The sequence below is a fragment of the Brachyistius frenatus genome, unplaced genomic scaffold (assembly GCF_029030835.1).
Source record: "Brachyistius frenatus isolate BFR_SWC_R1_liver_20210118 unplaced genomic scaffold, ASM2903083v1 Contig_34, whole genome shotgun sequence".
Lineage (NCBI taxonomy): Eukaryota > Metazoa > Chordata > Actinopteri > Embiotocidae > Brachyistius > Brachyistius frenatus.
In genome coordinates this window covers 1,568,449-1,593,431 of record NW_027210633.1, presented here as the reverse complement: position 1 = coordinate 1,593,431, position 24,983 = coordinate 1,568,449, and the positions used below count along the sequence as shown (strand labels likewise).

The following is a 24,983-nucleotide window of genomic DNA, read 5'->3' as shown; positions in this document are numbered from 1 at the left end:
TTCATTTCCTTTCTCGTTCTTTCATCGAATTTCATCAGCATAAACCAACATAGCACATCCAATAATCTTTTCTAATGCCAGCAAAATAAAGCCTGTCACAAACTATATTTCCAGTGCTGTGTTTTGATCTTTTGGTTAGTCTTATTTAGCTCCTTCTTGGGATCCTTTTTTAGTTAAATTCTGGAAATATTGCATAACTTTCTGCTCAGTTAGACATGAAAAGCTGGGGAAAGAGAACTATTAAAATATGGAGAAAGGAAGTAGCTCACTGGGGCTACTGATTAGTGTACCAATCATTGTCATCAGAATTCATTTGGTAGTGGCAGATTTAGAAAATGAAACTTTTGTCTGACTAGTAATGATAATAACAGCGGTAATATTGTTCACATTCTCAATTTCTGTGACCCCCTGAGACACCTGTTTTATAATGGTTGCTTCAATGCCCATATAAATGCATAGATAATGTCTCCACACATAAGAATCTCTGCATATGCTGGCTTTATCTATATACAGGAGCTGCTTCTATTCAGTTGTTAAAGGGACTTGTCTGACTTCTAGGATGTAATACATTGGTGTAAGCCTTCCAGTCGATTATTTCAAGTCGACAGTCTCCTCTCCTTCCACTATCTGTGTGTTACTGTTTTCAAAACCTCAGGAAACAACAACAACAACAACCCTCTGAGCCAGCCAGGCTCCACCCACCTATTGCTCACAGCTTCAGTCCTGGTTGTGATTATAGTCTGGAAACCCTGTTGACATTAGGATTGCTCAGCCACTCTATAGGGCAGACCAATCAGTAGAAGTCAAGCGTTTGTTTCTAAATGTAATTCCTATGATAGAGTTTTGGCATACAACATACATTATATGGTGGTCAATACTGAGCCAGACCCATAAACTCACATAGTGAATATGGGTCCGGTAATACCGGGCTACCTCTTACTTTTTAAGTTTGGAACATACAATAATGCAGGCCTGCTTGGTTCTTTTTGGTCTTTTCTGGAGTTTAGTCATTTTAACATCAGTGCTTGCCTACCCGCATGCAAATGTTCACCAAGATGTTTGGCCTGACACTACTTTGCAAAGACACTGGTGCTACAAGATTGTGCTTGGCTTAAAGAAATACAAACAAGCCAGAGTGTTTTCCTAAAAATCCATTCCCCTACACCAGAATGATACATGGGTGCAGCCACACCCCTCTCCAGCGCTGGCATAGCACGGTGAAGAGAGGTCTGGCTTTGTCAGACTAAAAAACAATTGGCAATAGTGCACATAGCACTTGTGCCTTATTATTGTAGTTATACTTCTGTACATACTGTACCTTACCTCCACCTGGAGCCCCTGATAAGATGGAAAATGAATAAATTAAATGCACACCTTTACATTTTTCACCCAGGATCAATACCTGCTATTTTACTATCTTGGTTAAGGTGGACAAAGTTTGACATGTCATACAACATCAACATGCTAGAATTCAATCTGTAAAAATACTACACATGCTGCACATACACTTATTTTTTTATACAGTGCATATAGAATGATTTTGATCATCCATTACTTATACAGGCTAGCATCATACAGCATATTTAAAAGCATGCCCCATATTTAGATATTTAAATCATGTAGTATGGAATATATTGTACTTTAGTCGTATTCATTACTGCTGCTGCTAATTTGCACGCTCGTATTATTGAAGTCAGTAACCTCACTCAGTTAATATATTTCTACTTTATATAATCTTCAGAATAATAATCGTGCAAAAGGCTATTTAATATTTAGGAGTGTTTAATATTTAATGCTATTTTCTGGCTTTCTGAGAGCAGCACAATTCGGACAGTCGTCTTAAATGGGTGAGTTTTGAACTGTAACATTTACAATGCAGCCATAGTGAAACCAAAAAGGAAAAGTTTAGTTGGAGCAGTTGCATCTGTACGTTCAGGGAAGTCATGTGTCGTCTCTCTCTTTTTTAGCATCCCCATCGGCGAGTGACCTTTTCTACTGCCAACCCAGTGCAGGACCTGCAGGATGCCTCTCAGCACAGCTACTATGACAGCGGCTTGGAGGAGTCAGAGACTCCCAGCAGTAAGTCATCGTCTGGTCCTCGCATCGGACCTCTGACCCTGCCTGAAGACCACTATGAGAGAACCACTCCAGATGGCAGCATTGGAGAGACCGAACACCCGGAAAACGGTACAATGACAATCCCATCCATTCTGCCTCATTCTTTATGAATATGTATTGAAATGTAAATGGCTCTAATAGGCTCTTGTGAGTGTGTGTGTGTGCTGCTGTTGGTGATGCAGACATTTGTGGGAGATTTGTTTGTGCTCTGTGGCCGTTTCACAGCGGAAATGTTGTGGCACCTGTGACGCTGACTTGCTGCCGTTTGCCGATGACTGTGTGAAATGTTATTGGGTTTTAAGCAGATCTGTGCTCGTGTGTGTGTGTGTGTGTGTGTGTGTGTGTGTGTGTGTGTGTGTGTGTGCGTGCGTGCGTGTGTGTGTGTGTGTGCGTGTGTGTGTGTGTGTGTGTGTGTGTGTGTGTGTGTGTGTGTGTGTTTGTTTGTTGCTTCAAGGCCAGAGTAAGCAGTGTCTCCATCCCCCTCATCAGCAGGTCCTCTGTCAGACATCCTTAATGACCCTCTCTCACAAGTGTGCTAATTAAAAAGCCCAACTAATGGAGCATTTGCCCTCTAAATAAATCTGAACCATGACATCTGTGCAGGCAACAGTGTGTTTACTCAAAGCATTTTCTTACCTCTACTTGGACGCTCACTGACACCGCAGCTTAGGTGTGCAGGTGCCATCATTTCTAGGCTCGGTAATCAATCCACAGGCTGAACACTGATGGCCTCAGCGTAGGTCCATATTAGAAAAAAATATATCATAGCCGAAGCTGTAACTGCCATTCTGTGAACTGCATGTCATAATAACAATTTTGCTGCCTTAAGCTGCCAAACATAATCCATTCCCTGTCTTGTAACACGCTATGATAAGTGATTCACATGGTACATTTCCAGTTATTTTAGTACTTAGCATTGCACTGCTCGCCGGACCAGACACTTTTCCCCGGTGATATTTCGTTGCTCACCAAGAACATCTTCTCCTTATGTCTCTATATCATTAGTTTGTTGTATCTATGTGGTTTCATCTCAAAGGCATGCAACGGCTCTGCTTTTTGTGCATAAAGTATGGATTTTAAGGTTCAGGCTTTTACTGTCCTGTGCAAAACGGGAAAGGTATCGGCAAGGACGCGATGGAGTTCGCTGATCAATGCTGTCAGTAACGTTGACTCCCTGTGAGTGATGAACACACAGACGTATCTATTATCAGTGGGACTGTACACCGTGAGAGCAGAGAGATTTCTGGCTTCTTTTTTTTTTTAGAGGAAGGAAGAAGGAAAAAAAAGGCCTATTTCAATCTCAAGCACTCCCAAGTTGCAAAACATCGCTGGATCAAAGGCTAAAATGTGTCACCGTCACGCCAAAACAGCAGATGACAAAGTTATATTATTAGCATAGCGTCTTGCATTGTGATGCATTGCCTCTTTGCGAGACAACTGCGTTGGATCTCATTAGTTAGTTTATTCATCTCTATTGCAAATGTTTATTTGTTTGTGTCAATTAGTGACACCATAAATCAAGAATGGAAAGGGTGGCGGGTGCAGGAGAGGATGAGTCTTGCGAATACTGCACTTCCCTCCGGCCATATTGAGGTCAGAGATTACTCAATATCCTGTTTAATAGATAGATGCAGTCAATCTCTATACAAACTAGTTGTTGATAGTCCGGGAGTATGCAGCTGACTGAATTATTTCCATTTTCTTCCCGAACTACAGACGTGTAATATATGCATTTTCTATTTCTTTTTTTTTTTTTTTTTTTTTACTATTGTTGTGACTTTTTATTGTGTTTTTCCCATCTGTAGAACACAGGTTTTTGTGCGACAGAGTGCTCTTTGTTGTCAGCTGCAAGAGAGCAAGATTGTGAGTGGAGATGGAGCAGTTAAAGAATGAAAAGGTGGCACAAGATGGGGGAGATGTTAGACTGTGACAGGGAGCGGGGACTAAGAGTCTCTGACAAGCCAGCAAAGCCCATAGGATGAGCTCATAGGAGATGCAAAGATGAACCGCTAACCAAGGATAGACCTAATTAAAATGTGATTCCCACTTCAGGGAGATAACAGCGAGCCCACATAAAATGAAAGATTAGACAGAAAAATCAAATGAGACAGAGGAATTCCTCCCCAGCTCCACCTGAATAGTGACATGAAGTCTTTTTTTAAGCGTTTGAGTGACAGAGTGACAGCTTGTACTGGTGCAGAGCTTTATTCATTGCAGTAAAGATGACTGACAGGCAAAAAATGGGGAGGTGAGCATGATGTGTCACTCCATTTAAGTTGGATAAAACGCAGTATATGAACCCCCGACTGTCAGCCTTTGCATCACTGGGCTCCGGAAATATCGACATGGATGTGTGTTTTGTTATACAAGTTGAACTTTGACACTGGCGAATCTACATTTTTAGAGATAGTGGATACTCCAGATCTATTTCAGCTTGGCTGTTTAATGAAATTACAGTTTCAGTCAGGCGTTTCCGATATTAAACTGGTATTAGGCCAACTTTTTGAATCTGAGTTCAATGGGAATCTCAGTGTGGGTGCATCCAAGCCCATGCCATTCCTTTAATTATGGCATGCTACTATTAAAGATGTTAATACCAGAGGTGTTTTATGAGTGGTGAATTAATTCATCATCATTAATTCATCATTAAATCAGCTGATCTATATTTAGTGGGGATTTTTTTTGTTTTGTTAAATATTCTATGTTTGCTCTCTTTTAGAGAGTCTTGCAGACTGAAGTGAAATGACCTTGGTTTATTGGACTGAAGAAAGGAAAGTGTGTGCGTGGTCCGTAACAGTCTCTCTGGTTCACTGAAGTAGACATCAACATATTCCCTCATGGTTCTCGGTTTTGGAATTAAGTGTAGATTCAAACTCCACCAATAAAATGTCTGATATATGACATGTATGCTGCCTGATCTGCAGCAATTAATTTCTGGAGTTCCTTTTTTTCATATGCCTGAGCAGCTGCTCCCTCCTCCCACTTTTTCTAATTCTTGTCTTCAGGCTGTGTTAGAGTGCACTCCATTTCAGTTTCTCCATGTGCATTTCCTTCTCTGTTACGTCCGCGAGTGTATTGCGTGCACATTGCTCAACTGTTCGTTAATCTCATCAAAAATGTTTGTCCAATCGACGCGTGTCCATGCATGCGTGCGCGCAGATCTGTGTGCGTGCGTGCACCTGCATACATACATGCATCTGTTTGCACTGGAGGGTGTTGCATCGCACCCCAAATCTCTAAATCATTTTGATTGCAGTGCTATTTTACTTTAATAGACTCTCATCATAATCACTGAGCTCTGTAATTCCTTTTAAATTGATTGCTTCAGACAGCATGAAAACTGCTTATCTTGTATGTCTGGTTGCTGTCAAGATGCATGATTTGTCATCCACTGTGAAATCAGAGGAAGACCAATGACTGGTCTATGTCTGTCCCATCTGCCCGTCCACTGTATCTCTGACATCACCACTAATCAAAATCTGATCAGCAGTGTCCAAGTGATTCACACTATTCATTACTGATTGGTTCACAGGCAGAATGCATCATTGAGTATTTTTACATGACTTTGAGACCCTGTAAAAAGACATCAGTATAAAAAAAAGTTTGACTGATGTTTTATTTGGAGGAAAATATCAGTTATACAGATGACATCAGGCAACTTTAATCAGCTTTAATCCCCAAGATGACTCGGCTTGATTTAATTTCACAAGGTTTTTCAACGGCCTCCATACATTATATTTCATGACAGTTATTTTGCTCTTTTACACATTTTGCTTTAACATTAGCCCAAGCTGGTGAGTGTGTGTCCAGCCTCAGCACATATCTGGAGTCATACAACACATTGCATGAATAGTTTAACTTCCTGTTGCCCAGACTGACCCGGAGCATGAGTCATCAGGGACCTATGACAGGACCCCTCCTGTCTTCTTGGGACACAAGTTTAACCAGCAATCCCGTCATGTCCATTCCAACCTAGACAGTAATCACTCATCCAGGGATCAGTGGTTAGGCGTCTTGGCTGTGAAATGAGGGTTCGCACCAACACAGTCGGATTGAAGACGGGTACTAGCATGGACACACACACACACACACGCACACACACACACACACACACACACACACACACACACACACACACACACACACACACACACACACACACACACACACACACACACACACACACACACACACACACACACACACACACACACACACACACACACACACACACAGAGAGAGAAAGTCAATTGACCACAGATGGAGGAATTTTGATGTGGCCGCTTGCCCAGCATGAGGTCTCCCTGTGTCTTCCTCTGTGCACACTCACCGCCATATGGGCTATTGAGAAGGGTGAGATAAAATGGAATAAATGGCATTTGCATGATAATTAGGTTCTTTAGTAATGCTGTCTGATTTGCCTGCCTTAGATGTTGCAGATGATGCATGCGGCGTCATATACTTGTTCCGTTTGAACTCCTGTCAGGGGTTTTCCTCTGCTTTCAGTGCCTGCCATATCAGTGCCATGCAGGATACCTCTGTTTTAGCCATTACTGCTTCGACGTTACGAGTTTCCCATGAACATCTGGTTCGTGTTTACCGAGCGCGAGGAAATATTTGAACAAATGAAGACGCAGAGGAAGACACCGTGCAGACCGAGAGGTAGAATGTCAAGCTAATGGGGCTTGTTGGTCCTGAGTGCCAGCTTGGGCCCCTGCCCGGGTGCCAGCATAGCGTGCTGATGCAGGGGTGTGGGTTTCCTCAAACAGATGTCATCATGCCTTGTCACTGTCTCTGCCTGTTAGTATTATTGGGGGGGAGTGGAACATGCAAGCCTGTACCAGCACCTCGGCCTACGCCAGCCTCTGCTGGAACCGCCACCACCCAGAGAAGGGACAGGTCACGGGGCTGGCAGTTTTGTCAGAGGCTTCTGTGGATGAAAAAAAAAAAGTCCTTACAAGTGGTCCCCTGAGGCAAGTTGTCATGAGTAATACGCCTGTAATCCCAAGCTCATTCTAGCACACGCATTATGCTCTGCTCACATCAGCTGCTGCTGTTTGGTACCCCCCCCCCCCCAATTGTTTGTAGTTTCATTTCAGAGCAAATAGGTCACTGGAAGAGCCTAACTGGAGCAGAATTAAACTGTAACCTGGATAAGGCTTTGACACCACAGACAATGGTTAACTATAGCCCCTTTACAAATGACTTCATGCTGCCGTGTCCAAAATGGCTCTGATGATGTGTCAACACGTCGTAGTTTTGAATGTGTCTACATTTCTGCTCGCCCAATTTGAAAATGTGCTTTCGCTTACGTGATCACTAACAATGAGACCTACGCACTCATCCCAAACTTTGGCCTCACACACACATTACAGTATTCTTTAAATGACTGTCGACAGGCCAGACCTTTGAAAGGGGCCTTTTGTGGTAGAAGGGACGTGTTATTACATCTCAGACCATTAACTGTGGCAAAGTATAGAATTGGCTTATTGTCTTTTACAGTGAACTGACTTATTGTGTGGCAGAGATTGCAGCCACATGTGAAATCTAGATGGAGCCAGAATAGAAGTCCCATTATCCCAATAAATCTACCCCCTTGCGTTCAATTTCATACTGCCTTATTTTGCACATAAAAGTGATTTCTCTGCAGTTTCATCATTGTGTCCAGCTGACTGGAAGACTCTGGTAACCTCACTGATAATAGCATCTTTTTGTCAGACCCTGATTTTTATTTGTGCTTATAGTCCCAGTGTCTGCCTGCTTTTTTAGTTATTATAAAATCATGAGATATTTAGTAGAAGACTTTTGGACCAGTTTCCTTAAGTCAGATTCCCAGTCCCCTTCATTTTTATTTAGACCTGCACACGCTATTCAGCTCTTATCCACATGTATACAACATGGATGAAAACCCAGATGAGTGTTCAGAATTATGAGCAGAAAGAGAAGTACATGCATATAAGCGCACATTAGGTTCCATAAATAGTGCTTTTAACACCATGCTGCCACTGAAAATGTCTGGTTTTAGCACTAAGCTTGTAAAATGAATGAGTGAGCCACTATGCCTAAGCCAGTATCCCTAAGCTTTAGATGTGCTCATGTATTACTCTAACAAAAGTGGATGGCTCTCTGTACTTAGGCAAAAATTGGATACTGCCTACTCTCGCCACGCCAGTGAGTCTGGGCAGCAGCATGCTGAAGCAGCAGGTTTGGAGGTGGCAATGTGTGTTTATGTGTATGTGTGTGTGTATGTGTGTGTGTGTGTGTGTGTGTGTGTGTGTGTGTGTGTGTGTGTGTGTGTGTGTGTGTGTGTGTGTGTGTGTGTGTGTGTGTGTGTGTGTGTGTGTGTGTGTGTGTGTGTGTGTGTGTGTGTAAATTTGGGTTTTAAAGTACAAGTTTATGAAGATACATTTCTTAATTAGCCTGGTGTCGCTCATGGCGATACGAGACGCTCCTTTTAGTGTCCACTGGCAGGTCCATGGGTTCCAGCGTTGAAAGTTAAGGATAATTATGGAGGCAGAAATAGAAAGTGGTGGTAGTGCTCCGTTGCTCTCTATGGGTCTTACCCAGTCTCACCCCAGATGTGATTCGTAGAGCAGGTAGAGCGCTGTGCATCGGGGAAGGGGGGGGGGACGCTGGCTAGGGGCCAGTTCCACTTCAACCTCACTTGGTCCGGGCTGCTCAAGCCGGCATCAGAGAAAGGCCCCGGGGGTCATCTCTCCATCATAATGTGATGGGGACAGAGAGCCGCTGAACCTCCCTCTAACTAGTGTTCTGCCCTTCAATGATGGATGGCACTTGAGGGACTGGATTGTACTGTATGGGCCTGACATGCATTTCCTTATTTCCAGTGAGTCTCACAGGAACGGAGCAGCTCTCGCTTTAAGGCTTTATCACAGATATCTCAGAATTCACTGCAGTTCAAGGACCTTTCAAACTCAATGAGAACTGAATCCAGTGAAACTGAAAATGTCCTCTTCACACCAAATAGAAAGCGGCAGTACGTTTTTTTTCTCTCTCTCTCTTTTTCCCCAGCTGGTGAAAGAATCAATTCTTAATTTGCAGTTTTGTGTTAACATGGTATATCATGCAGTCAATACATTGCATGCCTTAAGCTAAATACAAAATAGCTTGAATAATTCTTGCTTATCCTCATGGCCAAGTGTTTTACTGTGTAAGACATTTAAAGTGATATAACAGACATTTTACTGCCCTATCAACCAAAATCATCAGAATATTTTTTGCCGGGTCTTGACGGAGGTTTTGAGCAATGCTCAGTGATTACTTCAACAATTCTAGAAATGTTCTGCCTTTCAAAACTCACTTTAAAGCCTACTTTCTGTGAGCTTTCCCTAAAGAGTCCTTGTTCTCAAGCCAAAAGTAGAGTAATTCTGACAGAATATTGCATGACCATGTAGCTTGGTTCCACCATGCATTTCTGCTGGAACTCCTGTCTAATTAGCGAGAGTTCATTGTAAAATCGAGACACTTTTTTTTTTTTTATAGCTAGTTCCAGACTGCAGAGCCATAACAGAGACACAAACTGTGGATCTTAATGCAGTCCCGCGGTCACTGTCAGTATCACTATCTTTTTACTTAAAGAAATTATACGGATTTGTTCAATTTCCCTTTGGGTGACTCCCTCTCAGATGGTCATGCCATGTGCAAAGCCCCAACACTTGTCACTCATCTTGATGAGCTGTCTTCTGAAACAATATCTAGCCTGGAGATGAGATACCCATCAAACATACAGCCACCACAGGCGCTGAAAAAAACAGATGGCAAGAGGAGACACTTCAATAAAATAAAAATAAAAAAAGCAGATACCCTGACGCTTACTCTCGTTGTGCATTTGCTGCATGTTTTTTGGGTTGTTGTTGTTTGGGTTTTTTTTTACAGCTTTTCCGCTTTGTTGTTGCTATTGCCATGGCCTTGATTGTCCCAATCTGGCTCCCAACGAGCCGCATTCACACCGCGGAGCGACACAGTGAATATCACCAATATTGCTTACACGTGAAAAGGAAAAGTCACCATGTTAAGCCAAACAGGAAGCCGTTCACACTCAGGGTCGCAGACAGACCCAGGCTACGGCTCTGCACATGACCCAATTTACTCATCAGCGCATTAAATTTTCATTTTATTATCCAGAGTGTACGTTCTGTCCATTTATGATATTTGAATGCAATAAAACATTTATATCTCCACTTTAATGCCCCTTTAATACACACGATAGCACTAAAGTGCAGGTGTGGCGGTGATTTAATTAACCAATGCGTTGCCTTCCAGACATGCCCAAGTCTTGTTGTCACCCCCCCCCCCCCAACTCACACACACACACACACACACAAACACATTTACCTCCACATCTGAGCAGCTACTAGGTTAATGGTGTTATTGTGCTGGATGATTAGTTCTGTCGGAGGATTTTGACAACATCAAAGAACATGAACGTTGACCCGTCCTCACCACACTGAAGCTTCGAAAAGTCAATCAAACACAAGCAGTGGAATGCAACAGATTAGTAAAGAACAACAGGGGAGGGAGAAATCACGCTGGCCTTAAAACCCGTCTTGATGACCCCCCACTGCCTTCTGTGTTCTGCGTTTCTCTTTAAGTCCATATTTAAAGACTGGAATTTGCAGTTTCCCTGAATAATTATGTGTTCAATCATGTTCTGGATGCCATGTGATATTTTTTTCTCTCCCCCCACCCCTCCATCCCCTCATCAAAGCCTTCTCAGAAAAGCTATCGGCTGACAGAGAGTGTAAGACGGGAGGAGCAACATTGGGAGATTGCTGCTGGTCTTTTCCTGCAGCCTCTCTGCCACACAAAAAGGCAATTTTCATATTCCATCACGTTACAAATTTGAATTGTCCTGCTCCGAATGCCTAGCTGTATTGTTCAGAGCATTGTGGGAACAGAGCTTTCCATCTGACTGCGTTAATATGCTGACTCTCCCAGAGAATTGTCAGTCAGGCAGCAACTCTCTATCTACAGTAAACGGTCAAATAAAGCTTCCACCTCTCCGGGGTCATCGTTTAGCCGCTGCACGGACTACTTACATGATTGTAAAGATCAGATTACTCAGATGTTTCTCCATACTGGGCGAAAATGATGTTCCTGCTGTGACGGTATTATTTAAATCTGTGTGTACTAACTTTTATCACAGTTATCGCTTCATATCAATTGTGCTGATACGTGCATTCCCCCCCTGCAATGCATCCATACTACAGAGCGCTTTGATATAAATCTGAGCCTGACCTCTTGGTTTTCTGGCTGAACGATATGATGTATGATCAAATGATGTAAGTCGTCATAGCGCAACCACGGCCACAGGCAAGGTTATGTTGCCCACAAGATATGGGGAAAAACTACAGTGAAGTCACTGAAACCACGTTTGCCATTTCCTATATTTTCTATACTTCTGTGCCGGTGTTGGCTAATTAGCTGCTAATGTTAGTGCTCTCATGTTAACCATGTCTCACACTACAGACTGTGGAGATCAAAGGCAGAATTAGCAAAGACATCTTGATCGAAAGGGGAGGAAGAACAACACATGGATCATGGAAGACATCACTTTTACATGTCAGTAAGATCAATGCGTGAAAGATAGCGAGCATGAAAGTTGTGCATGGGAATGTACTCGGGGGGGAAATCATGAGAGGAAAATAATTCCGTCTTTGATAATAAGAGATGGAGATCGCGTAAAAGGAAGACTTTGATTTTTCTTAATGGTGAAAATAAAATTGTAAATGTAGCCACATTATTTGGTGTTATTTGAGCACAGAACCGCTAATAGACACTCAATATATTGGATACCAGCCTATTACTGCAAGTGCTTCAGACCGACGACTGAATGTTTGGGTTTTCTTTTCAGCTTTTGCGAAATGAAACATCTTGTACCGGCTAGTATGAGGCCATGGAGCGCTGCCACAGTGAAAGGGCCAACGAAAGGGGCCCAAAGCAGGAAGAAAGCTTCAAAGGCATGGACCAAGAAAAGAGACATTCAGACAAGAGGAAGAAAGGACATTTGGGTTGTGAGACAGGAATAGACAAGTAACTCTTCAAGTATGTCACGTGGTAATCAGAGTACGGGTTGGGTGATAAAACGTTCAGTTTAATTATCGTGACAAAAAAAAAAAAAATCCCATGAAATCAGTCATAAAATTCACAAAAATAAGGATTTTTCATGTTTCGGGTTACTTCCAACTTCAGTCGGAGTCTTTCATGTTTTTTTTATTATTAACTCATCTGCGACAGAAACCGACCTGTGCTGCTTGCCATACACATCTACATATGAGCACAAAGTCAACCAAGACATTCAGGTAGAAATATAATCTTACAATTTTTTTAAGCAGGTATCTTTCAAACCGATGAATAACCTGTTATTGTAATTGCCAAACTGATGATTGACCTATGCAAAATCTGCAATAGAGTTACACCTTAAAGAAAAACAAAAATCCTCCAGCTATTGAGCGTCCAGTCACAACCTCACACCACAGGGATTTAGTCTACATTTCTTTGAGCATTTCTAATTAAATTACACAGATAACTGAAAGGGAAATGCAGGGTTTCCTATTTCAGGAGTGAGAGAAACACAGAGAAGAAGAAGCAGAGTGGGCACAAATGTAATTATGCAAGCAAGTATAAATATATTATACGATTTCAAAAACTGTTTGCAAAAAAAAAAAAAAAACTATGCAGTAATTTTCACCCTTATTCAATCTTTCATGTTGTTGTATTGTAATTCGACAATGCCCAATGACAAATAATTCCTGTTGTATATTATGTTAAACTGTACTTACAGCTATATTTAACATGTATTGAGAACCGGTTTGTTCTAATGCTATATTTTAATCCTAATCAGCATCTCTCTGTTTAGTATTACATTGTTCATCAACTGTGGCACAGCCCACAGTAAAGATTTAAATGAGCAGCATTCATAAAATACCTGTATTAGCCCAAGGAGCAAATGCAAATTTCTAAATTTAAAGTAAAGCACTGATGTCTAAACTTAACGTGCACATTTAACGCTGTCCCTGAAGCCCTCTATTTGAATGAACATTAGATTGAATACAGCATATAAAGTAATGCTGTTTATAATTTCTAAACCGTCTGCGCTAATGGAAGATTTAGGTAAAGCAATAGAAGCAGATATGTAACGTTAACAGTATGGTGAAGACGTACTGCGCTGAGGAGGGTGTGACCACTTAATGCAAATGGGTGGTTAGATTATCTGGAGACATATTTGGTGTTATATTTCAGGCTATTTTATTGATTGCTAAAACAAAACTGGCATTATTTGATCTCAGTGAGTCGAGGAACTGGACTTATATGATTATCATAAACCTGAATCTTTTTTTAAGTTTATTATTGCATTGACAGGTGCTACGGATCAATATTTTGTTGTCAAGCTTCAGAATGCAATTTCCAGTCAGTAATTGGCCAGCAAGCCAAACATATAGCTGTGGGCAGAAGCATGAAGCCGTTCTCCAAACTCACATTTCACGAACACCTTTGCGCACCAACAGAGAAACAATGATATTAGTTACAAAAACTACTATATCATTATTTAGCACCCTTTACTTCCAGTCCTCCACCAATGTTTTGAATCAATTTTATCCCAGGATGCCTTATGTGTGTTTGTGTATGTGTGTTTGTATGTGTGTGTGTGTGTGTGTGTGTGAGTGTGTCACAGTTTGACAAAGCCTTAGTATTGGTTGACATATCACACTGCATATCAACTTCTCAATTGGAGGAGCTGGTGCATAGCGTGATCTGTCAGCAGGTGCTAAGGCTTTGTCAAATGCAGTGATACAAAAGGCAGTCTTCAAATAAAGGATGTCTTAGACAAAATGGTGGACGGTGAGAGAACTGACAGGAGGTGTACCATCACCCACTGAACCATCCACAGCCTCTTTTCCTGACGTGCCTCTGGCCGACATGTCCACTCATCAGGTTTTGTCAGCGAGAGGCTGGCCTGCTCAGGAAGCCGAGAATTCAGATCTTAGTCAGTCTGCGAGGTAGACTTTGACACATATGCTTTAAACCTCCATAACAATTCGTATCCTGGCGTCACCTTGTGCAGACACACTGACTGGACATCCAGTAACCTGTTTCCACCAAAACATTTAAGCATTTATACTAACAGACAAAATGATCATGTTTTTGTTTTTTTATAAAGTGATGCATTTTCTTTTTATTTAGTTTGCATCATAGACTGTATGTACAAATGGACATTGTCACCGGGTCTGAAAAGTGAAGCCAATGTGCAAGTGTTTTAAAGTGCAATACACCTGAGGGCCACTAGGGGCTGGCTCATTAAATACAAAGTCAAAATACGTACGTGTCACGTAGGGATGGGCATTTGAAGCGCAAATTGGCAAATCGCTCTGAACTAATCAACTATTAATTCGCCCCTCACAGCGCCACACAGTTTTGCCTGGCAGCAATGTGTTCTTCTTCTCCTTATGTTGTTTAATGGCGCTGGCAGACAGCTTTTAGGTGCATTACCGCCACCTTCTGATGGGAGTAACGCATTACAGCCGGGCGCCTGTAAAAACAGGGTACACTACTTGCATATACAAATCAATTTTCTATATTTTGATGACTATTGAAATATCCCAAAATCATGACCCATTCTTAATGTCACAGTGTGTTGCCACTTGGTTTTCATACAATAAAAAACATTTACAATTGGCTTTAAAAGTTAACTTTTCCACCAAGGCTTGTCTAAAGGGGCAAATGTTGCTGTACAGTATATATGAATTATTCTGCACATTATTCTGCACAAAGCATGCTTTCAGAATTAAAGTACACCAATCATCTACGGAGCGACACCACAGTATTGTTAAAAACGTGGTTTTCTCCCTCGTCACTCTGTTGAGATAAGGTGACAAAGCGGGAAAACCTACACGTTCTAATTTTGCTCCTCCACTGTTCTTTTGGATCCCATTACAATGAGCAGGGAAAAAAATGTGCATGTCAACTCGATGTTTGTGTACTTGTAGCAACTTTCAGACTCTTAAAAATGTACCCCTCTGGAGAAGGGGAAAAAAACAACGTGTTTTTTGGTAGCTTCTGCTTACTGTGCTTCCTGAGAGCACCTGAATAACAAGACTTGACATGTCATAGCTAAAGAAATACAAAACCCTGGTTTCTTGTTGTTTTTCTTCACAGAGGGTGACAACCACAGAATACATTCACACCCGGTTATTATACTGGTAGCCACCACAGACATTAATGTCTGCTCAAATGTGGGCTATTTTGTCTTTCTCTTTTTTGTTCCTCGGAAACTTCTTAAGTCATTTACCACATAAACTGTTTGCAGGAACCACAAATATACCATTAATATCACTCACACACTCCCAAACAATAGTAGCTGCCCCCCTCCACCCTCCAACCCCCCCACCCCCACCCCCCCATGTTATCCCTCCGTGAGCTGTGGATCTCTCATATTTGTTTGCCATCGATCATAGCGGTGTGGCGCACACGCTGGAAAGCAGCCGGTGGGGAGAGGCAGCATTTGCAATCAAACAGAGAGGGAGCAGTGTGAAATCTCAGGAAGAGGCAGCTTCCCCCATGCCCGTGGGCAGGGGATCAGACGATGAGGAAGCCTGCCTCAGACACTCAACACCTCCCACTGGCACCCTGATGCAAGCAGCATGCAAACCCACCCCTCACATGTATCTGTCAGCCGGGGGGTTAAGCTCTGTGTGTACCCCCACTCTGTAGCTGCACTGTGGAGTGCATGCTATGCCACTGCAGTTAAGGTGCTTTTAGAGGTTTTGCTAAGGTTCACTGTGAGTCGCTGACGTGGTACTGAAGGTGGGAGAGGGTAGAAATTACTGTTCTTTTTCCTGATATTGCTTTAAGCAAGCAGATGGGATTGACCTAATATAAAAGGAGAGAGCTACAGGTGCAATCTATCTCCAAGTCGAGAGGAAAAGAATTCCGCTGTGCAGAGAGGAAGAAATGTCACCGAGTCACCGCTCTTCAAAACCAAATCACAAGCTCTCTGAATCCAGTCTGCCTGTTTCAGCCAGTAGCATAATAGCGCTGTGGTTTGCCCATCTGTTCTCCGTTGTCCACCTCGGCTCTCCATCCATGACATAGAAGACTATAAACTCTAAAGGATTTATTTCAGGTATCGGTGCAGCAGAAAACGGGGTTGAGTGGGTGAGAAAATACCAATTTTCCCACAGTGTGTTTGGCTGGTCCTTCAACCAGTGGTTGACTCATTTGCTTCATCATGTCCAGCAAATATTCAAGCGGTGATCGTTCCAGCCGAGTGTGGGAGTATGTTTTGATGTGCACAGTATTCTACCACACTGTAAGTGGAATTCACTACAGCTCCAGATGGCTAATGGCCGCAGCAAAAGGCAGACACAAAAGTATAATTATCAGTATTGATTTTTTGCTGGAAATGGATTCGAGTGTGACAGAAAGGTCAGGGCAAGCAAATGTAAAAACTTGTGCTTTCACAATTGAGACACCCTCGCATAACATGCTGTCATAACCGCACAATAACCAATTCATTATTATTACACGTTGAAAAACGAGCTGACGTGTGACTGGAAATTACATGCACTATTGAACGTCACTGACAGGATGCAGCAGCACGGCAGGTCGCGCTTGAATATAGATCTCTCATTTGTTAAATTTTTAAGAACAGGCTGTACGTGACATTAAAAATAAAACCATATGAAATTTAGATGAAACACTAACAGACACGGTAATGGCCTGCTAAAATAGCTGGCATTAGAGTATCTATGTTCTCTGTTGATGACGTGCGATGTGCGGCTTGGCACCGTTGGCAAAAAAAAAAAAAAAAAAAAAAAAAAAAAAATGGCAGACTTTGGCATGCTAGTCGGCGTATTTAGCTGTCATCGCTGATTTTCTGGCCCTTGGTGATGATGATGAGCTCGGTTTCAGAATGTGCTCTTAATTCCTGTCCCGCATGCTATCATTTTACATGACATGTTTTCTTTTGGTTGGCATTTCATGAAATAAGGCTGCATTATATTTTCTAAAAACACAGTCGACCTGAAGTCAATTGCCAACCTGACAGTCAGCGAAGATGAGGCAACAGTTTTGATGTCTTCTTTCGCGAGACTGAATGAGTTAAAAGAGAAATCAGACAAAGGTGGGAGCCTTCTGTGTTCAACTGTGACTTTGTTCTGCTTGTTTTCATACCAAACACGATCGCATGCACACATATAATTATAATGTCTAATTCCTAAAGAAACGAACCAATTGTGGCATGTGAAGTGTTTCAGAAAACCTGCATAATTGCCCCCCTTCCCCTCCTCTCTCCCCACACACACACACAAACACCCCACCCCACATCCCAGTGATTTGTAGATGTGGAGCTGCGCCGATTTTGAACATGAGGCCTCTTGGTGTGGCGTAAACCTCCTGGAAGCTGTGGAGTGGTTTTAATCAAGTGTGAAATCCTTTTGGGGGTAGATGCCTACACGACTGTGCTTGTGCTTAGAAGCGTACTCCTCAAACCCTTCTCTCCAACTCTCTTCCCATGAACATCTTTTGTAGCAAGAGTCCATTTCACTGCAGTGATGCATACAGACAACGCTCTTAGTGGAGCTGGGAAAATGAAACTGCAACACACACACACACACACACACACACACACACGCGCACACGCACGCACACACGCACGCACACGCACGCACACGCTCCTGCTTCGGTTCCCTGTCGTTTCTTATGGCTCTAAATTCACTTTTCTTGTTCTTAATCAAGCATAAAAGTGTAGTTCATTCATTTGAGAAGAATCTCAGTTCATCGACGATGACCTAGTAAACAAAGAGAAGAATTTGCCACTGAAGCATAATGATATAATTAAGCATGAATAAGGCAGAACATTGCTCAATTGTGAAGTAAATGTATTTGACGGCCTAAACGTCGAGCTCTTTAGGATTACAGGAACAATGAGATTAACTGCGACAATAGATCAAGCTATGCATTCTTCTACGTCCGGTTATTATTATTTTGATAAACAACGGGACAGCTGTATATGGATTACCCCATGAGAGATGAATAGTTTTGACACCATTGAGGAAATGCAAATAAATAACTGCCATTAATTTGTATTACACAGTGAAGCGTTTCAAATGTTTAACACACGAGCTGCATCACTTTGGCTTCTGATTGACTGAACCAGATGCATTTATTTTTTTATTTTTTTCCTCCCTCAGAGGTCTGACATTTTGCGGGATAATTATCTCGCCACTGGTCATGAGTACAATACTGATGCTATGTCTCAGGCTCACTGTCAAGCTGGTATTTTCTCTATTATCTGTGAACTCTTAATACCGGCCCCTACAATACGTCATCTCACGTGGTTCCATCATCCACATGCAGCAGCGTCTTTCAGCTCGTTGTGTGTGTGTGTGTGTGTGTGTGTGTGTGTGTGTGTGTGTGTGTGTGTGTGTGTGTGTGTGTGTGTGTGTGTGTGTGTGTGTGTGTGTGTGCGCGTCGCTGAGCTCTCCTCTTTTGGCTCCACAAATACATTTCCACTCATTCACACACCGTCCTGTGGCCACGAAACAAGACGGCGCTCCCGTGATGGACGTGTTCTTTCATGGTAGGGACAGTGCTGTGGCATTACAGTAATGCATTTATCACAGCAATTAAAACTTCACGTCGGCGACATCACGGACACACGGATCTTAGTCATCTGCTCCTCTCGCAGACAATTGATCTGGCTGTCCCAGCCCGAGTCTGAAGGGATAACAAAGATAAATTGAGTGGTATTTCCATTTAATCTGGGCTGTATGTTTAGCTTGTCAACAGGTGGGCTGCTTAACAAGTCTATTGGCTGCCAGCTGCACGTCTCTGGTGAACAAACACACGGCTTCCTCTCTTTTAGAGCTGTGTGATAGCCTTGAGTGAGTGATGGCTAATGCAAACTTATTTTGGAGCCCTCCCAGCTTGTACATTTAAAATGAGGTCACTGGGTCATGGACCCATTTATTTAATTAGGAACAGTTGGATAAAAAAAAAATGGGTGATAATCAAGGGCAGGGAACTCATTTCAGCACTGTCAATCAATAACTCATTCAGCAATGTTTTTGCCCAAAGGGATCCAGCTAGTCTCTTTATAACCAAACACTACACGTCTCCGACATGTGTCCATTCCTGTAGTCTTTTTCTATGTTGACACAGTACCATTCACAGCACATGACTCTCCTGTAATAGAAATTAGCACATGTTAGGAAAATAGACCAAACATAGCAGACGAACTGCCGCTGCACACTTCGAAATGACATAGTCACAGCACGCCATGTCTTGAATGCACCACATCGGCTCGTGGACTACACACACACACACACACACACACACACACACACACACACACACACACACACACACACACACACACACACACACACACACACACACACACACAGGAGCACTCATTACACAGTGCATAGCAACAGCTACATAGCAACTGCTGCTCACTGCTTAGCAACAGCTGCAAAGACCTCAAGGAGGGGAGTGGGTTTCATGGGGTGTTTCAGATGAAACCATTTCTGTGCAAAAATGCCTTTTTACAACTTTTTTTTTAAATGAATATTGTTCCGATGTTTACGAAGCTCTCCCTGATGACGCCGTCTCCTCTGTCCTTGGCTGCAGATATCCGCTCCCTCCCTGACGTGGCGATGACCGGGAACTGCACGACCGAGTGCAGCGAGTTGGGCCACTCAGACGCCTGCTGGATGCCCGGGCATCCCTCCCCCGTACGCAAGACCAGGAACCCCCCGAAACTCTCCACCTTTGTGCCTTACCAGGAGAGAGGGAGCCTGGGACGCCTGGCGAACGGGAGCGCCAGGCTCGTTGGAGAGGAGCACCGCTCGCGCCTCCCGCCCTCCCGCAGTGCCTATTCCAACAGCGGTCATGACGCCAATCAGGACTGCCCCTTGGAGGAGATGCCCCTGAGCGTCACCTCCGAGTTCCCACCCACCTCCCCCTCTGCCCACACCCCAAAACGAGAAATTTACCTGTGAGGAACATCAGATCGGTAAAAAGATACACCCAATTCAGAAGGAGAAACAGGCTGTCCACACAAGCCAACGCCCGTTTTCTAGGTAACATAGGCTGTGACTCATTCACCGGCTGGAGCGCTTGTTTTTGTCATTTCCTCCTTAAATTATTAATTTATTAGCATATTTATGAATCATTCCACAAAGTTAATCGATGCACTCACTCATTTATTTATTCCGAACCTTGAAGGACAGAATTCAGACAGACGAACAGGAAGTGCAGATGGTAATTGCTACTTTAGTAGTAACTAATTATTGTTGTAGTTAGCCAAGTCCCATTCTGTGAAGTGATCTCTTGAATTTGAAAGTTGTGATCAGTGCTCTTGTGCCATTATTAGATATAATTTTACTACACAGCAAGTCAGGCCATATCAGAAAGGCAGAACACTTTTGACCAACAGTCAAGTGAAATGGTCTCGCTCAATGTACAGTGCTGTAAATACATTTGAATGGCGTGTTCTACATATATTTTTGTCTGGCATAAGCTGAAAAAAAACAAATGCCTCAGAGTTTTAGCATATTTAAGCTTTTCTTTACTTGCTACTGTTTAAGAACTTGATTGAAACCATCTCCCGGAGTGGGGCTCAATATTGTGAAAGGTATTTATCCGCTCCACACAATCACACACACACACGCACACGCACACACACACACACACGCACACACCTTCAACCCCCTAATCATAGAAGAATGGCCTTTACCTCCGCTCCCTGTAGAGCTCTGCCACTGGTGGAGAGAGCTGTGTGGCAGCATTTAAACTGACATCATGTTCCACCGACTCGCAGCACTGTGACCTATCGTTCATCATGAAAACGGTTGACTCGGCCACAACGCCCCAGAGTCACAACGACCAAATGCAGAGTACTCACTGAGCACGTTCTGATTGGCTTTTTTTTTTTTTTTTTTTTTGCTCAGTTGACGACACGGCCCCGCCAGATCGGTTTAGAAAAGCTCTCATCTCTGTTGTGAAAATCAGGCGGGCTCGACGTGTAACTCCCAAACCGTTCCCCTCTCCCCCCGCAGCTCACAGTCCACAGGAACGTCTGCAAATGGAACGATGGCCTGAAGAATTGTTTACATGAAAGGGTCACTCGAGCGTCGAGAACCGCTGGAGAGCGTGAGCACTCACGGAACATAATATCAAGCCGGTGTAAACTAGATAGGTGCCCAACGTTAAGACTACTTTTGATTTTGTTTGTTTTCGAGGATCCGCTCTCACTCGGTGCATCTTAAGAGGTGAACCCGGCACACAGAGCATCCACTGAAAGGAGCGAATTACCAACATGGACCTGAGATGACAGATTCTCCCCCCCTCCCAAAAAAAAAAAAAAAAAAAAAAAAAAATTGATATAAATCTTCATGTCAGTAATTAATATGTGGAATTGTTGAGCTCAAACAGACAGCAGGAGTCGGGCTCAATTTACGGCGACTCCTGTTAATTATCATCTTCCTTGTATTGAGGACAGCACGCTTAATAAGTTATCAGGCATCTTTCCTCCTCTGGCTATTGAACAGAGAATAAAAATAGGGCATGCCCGTGGGCTTCATTTATCTTTACAAAGATTTTCCAAGTGAATCTGAAGGATATGTCTGAAGGACACTATGTATTAGTCAGTAATTGGATGTTAATGATGACTCCACTAGCCTGCCTTACAACATCGTAGAGCTAGTCGGCGTCTTTGATTTAAACATTGATGTGATTAGATTTGTAGATACCGCTCACCTCTGCAGAGTATTTCCATCGTGAGATTGTGTCTCTGAGTAAGAGTGGAGGAGCTGGGAATGGACATTTCCTAATTAGGGTGAGTAATGAGTCCTGAGCGAGGGCATGTGTGAGCACACCCCCAGGACAAGGCACCCACCAGATAATGCAAATCCACCCACAGAGCTACAATCAGTTAAAAAGGGGGTATTTTTTATCAGCCCTTACCTCATCATGCTGCCATTGAAAACCACGTTTAGAATAATTAAACTGAAAACATATGGAAATTACTGGACATGATTAAATAAGGTGGGCGATTATCCTGCCTTGAGGGGGACAAGGCACATTATGCTGTTTTCAAAGCCATTTAGCAAGTGGAATAAAAATTCAAACAACAGCCATGATACACTGTGATTAAACCCCCCCCACCACGGCTCCCCCGAGCTCCCGTCTCAGAGCTGTGGACGAGCTTCACGAGCCGAGAGCAGCGGGAACGATCGCTGACCTGGAATTAAAGACGACTGTGAAAGATAGCGATGAGTGATAAAACCAATGTCACCCAGGCTCAGTCACAGATGTATCTATCGAAACGCTCCGACTCCATTCAGACCCTCAACTGCTTTGCGTCGGGGTTCAAATCTGAACCCGATTACAGCTTAAGTATCACTTCAAGTGAGTCTGGTGCACATCTTGTGATTTGTCTCTTTGATCGCCGATACACAAAATAAACAGGGGGTGGGGAGGGGGGGGGTAACCCTTAGCAGATAATCATCAGTTGTCAACAAGAGTGTTATTTAAGTCCTCTGCAAAACAAAACAAACAAAAAAAACCTAGGCCTATTCCCTCCTCTCCCTCTTGATGAGTCGGACTCCTCCTCTCCAGTCGATGATGACCTCCTGCTACTCATTTCTGGAACAATATATCACCAGGTTTGACCTTTCTTTTGAACTCATGCTGAATGATCTGTGTTTACTTCTCTCTCAAACACAGAGCGGCTCTCCTTGATCAAAAGTAAGAGGACGTCACGAAGCACCTAAATACACTCAAAAGTATGTTGAATAATGTTTGATTTGTACTTAACATTGATTTAATGTTGAATTCACTTGAGTATCTTTTGCCTCTCTGTAGTGTGTATTGTATGGTGATCATTTTTGTGGACAGATGGACAAATTACCGTACTGAAAAATTGGCAAAGGGATGTTTTTTTTTTGTTTGTTTGTTTGTTTTTTCTTAACTGATCAAAGACTTTTAGCAAAACTGGTTGTGTGAAAAAATAAAGAAATCTTTTTGGTGGTGTAGTGTACATAGATCTCCACAACCCCGTGTCTGCTGTCAGGCAGACGGTGATTTTAGCATGGATTCCAAAGATAATTGGTAGAAACTGTTTACTCTTTTTTTTTTTTTTTTTTTAACTTTCTGAAATGTCAGTGCTGGTTCATATTCAAATGGCCCTCTCCCAAAACAAACTGAAATTAACTGAACATTTCATCTTTTTTCACAGTTCATCTAGAACAAAGACAATTGCCTTGAAAATATGTCTTTGCAAGAGAGAATCTAGTTGTTATCCTAATTGTTGGTATATTTATATAGGATAAAATGCTTGTGATGCCATGTTTTTGTACAGTTTTATGTACATACAAGTGAAGCTTTCTAAAAGTTCTGAGAAAAGCCGATGGCATATAAAAATTGTAACATGTTTTCTTGAGATGTGCACATCTTGCCTTGGTTGGATTGACCTTTGCTGAGTCAGTGTGAATGTGGCCGTTCTATGCCTGCACTGTAGTCATTCACCGGCTCCCACCTCCTGAGGACTTTATCAGTTTTTATGTTTATCGTGAACAGTGGATCGTCTTATCTTACCAGTTTGTTAAACTCCTGTGTTCTGCTTCGTTCTGTTTCCGCATGTTGACAAAATTCTCTTGTAATACTGTAAGTCCTCATGAACTTTGTAATAAAATCACTTCAGGGAAAAAAAAAAAAAACAACAACAAATGCTGTCAGTGGTTTTTATTTTGTTTTTCAATTATTATTCATCACTTTTGACTGGTTTTTTTTGTGGTTTTTTTTGTTTGTTTTATAAGCGGTTTCAAAGCCTTGAAGCTACATTGTGTAAAATGTTTCCCACTCTTGGACCTAAGCTCATTAAGAAGAACTAGTATTCTCGTCATGTGGGGACCAGCACCTCATTTCTGAGTCAGGAAGCCCCAGAATGTTGAGAGAGAAGCGTTCCAGGGCTTCAAGTAGGAGAGTCCCAGGACCTGTGTTCACCACTTCAACTAGAAAAACAATGCGCCAGAAGTACACAGGCCCCGTCCTGCACTTAGCTCAATACACAGCATTTCTTCAAAGCATTGATGGGCTGCCCGAGACTTATTTACAAGGCCGCCGTCTTGTGATGTTAATTTTGAGCTGTTTGTGTGCCTTTTGCTTCGAGTCAGAAAGAGTAGAATTTTTTTAATGGACAATAAGCTACGGTTGAAAGCACCCAGTGAAAGAGGAACCCACTCTACGTCTGGATGTTTACGCTCTCTGCTGCCCAACTGTGTTTGATCGTTTGGCACAATAAGCTGTGAACTTAATTGACTTAATCATTGTCGCGCAGATACCGTATTATTTAATTATGTGTGAACTGCAGTAATGTAACGAGTGATTAAGCAATTTAAGGCCTCTTTCGCAAACCGTCACTTTTCTGTAATGTCGTCCTATAAATTCTCTCACATGAGAGAATATAGGGCTTCATGCCGTCACGCCTTTTCACTCCAAAATCATTGAAAAGTCAGAGGAGTGGCGAGTTCTCGGAGTAACTTCAGAAATCTAGAAGTTGAATGACATGAGGCAGCCGTGAATGAGAGACAGTGAAAAGCTGCAAATAATTTATGGGCATGAATTAGGATCTAAAAACTAAACTGTTCCAGAGATAAACACAAAACTCTTCACGTACAGTTCTCTTCTTTCATTTAGAAGCTTTAAACATTGTTAAAAATCCTCTTGCTCCTCACTCATTGGCAGTATCAGCTTGTTGCAGCTCTTCAGTAACTCTACATCCTGGGTACACCGACAGATACACTTTAATACAAGCTTTTTATGAAGTGCCATCTTTTTCT

The 24,983-nt window shown here is 42.5% G+C and overlaps 1 protein-coding gene across 1 annotated transcript in view; it reads left to right on the top strand.

The window, feature by feature from the left end:
* Positions 1-21,127, top strand: part of pcdh1a (protocadherin 1a) — an 81,451-nt gene extending 60,324 nt beyond the window's left edge. Inside the window, exons 4-5 of the mRNA XM_069700586.1 lie at positions 1,968-2,187; positions 19,771-21,127. Coding sequence (XP_069556687.1) covers positions 1,968-2,187; positions 19,771-20,141 — 591 coding nt within the window. The 3' untranslated portion in view covers positions 20,142-21,127. The remainder of the gene's footprint in view (positions 1-1,967; positions 2,188-19,770) is intronic.
* The last annotated feature ends 3,856 nt before the right edge of the window (positions 21,128-24,983 follow it).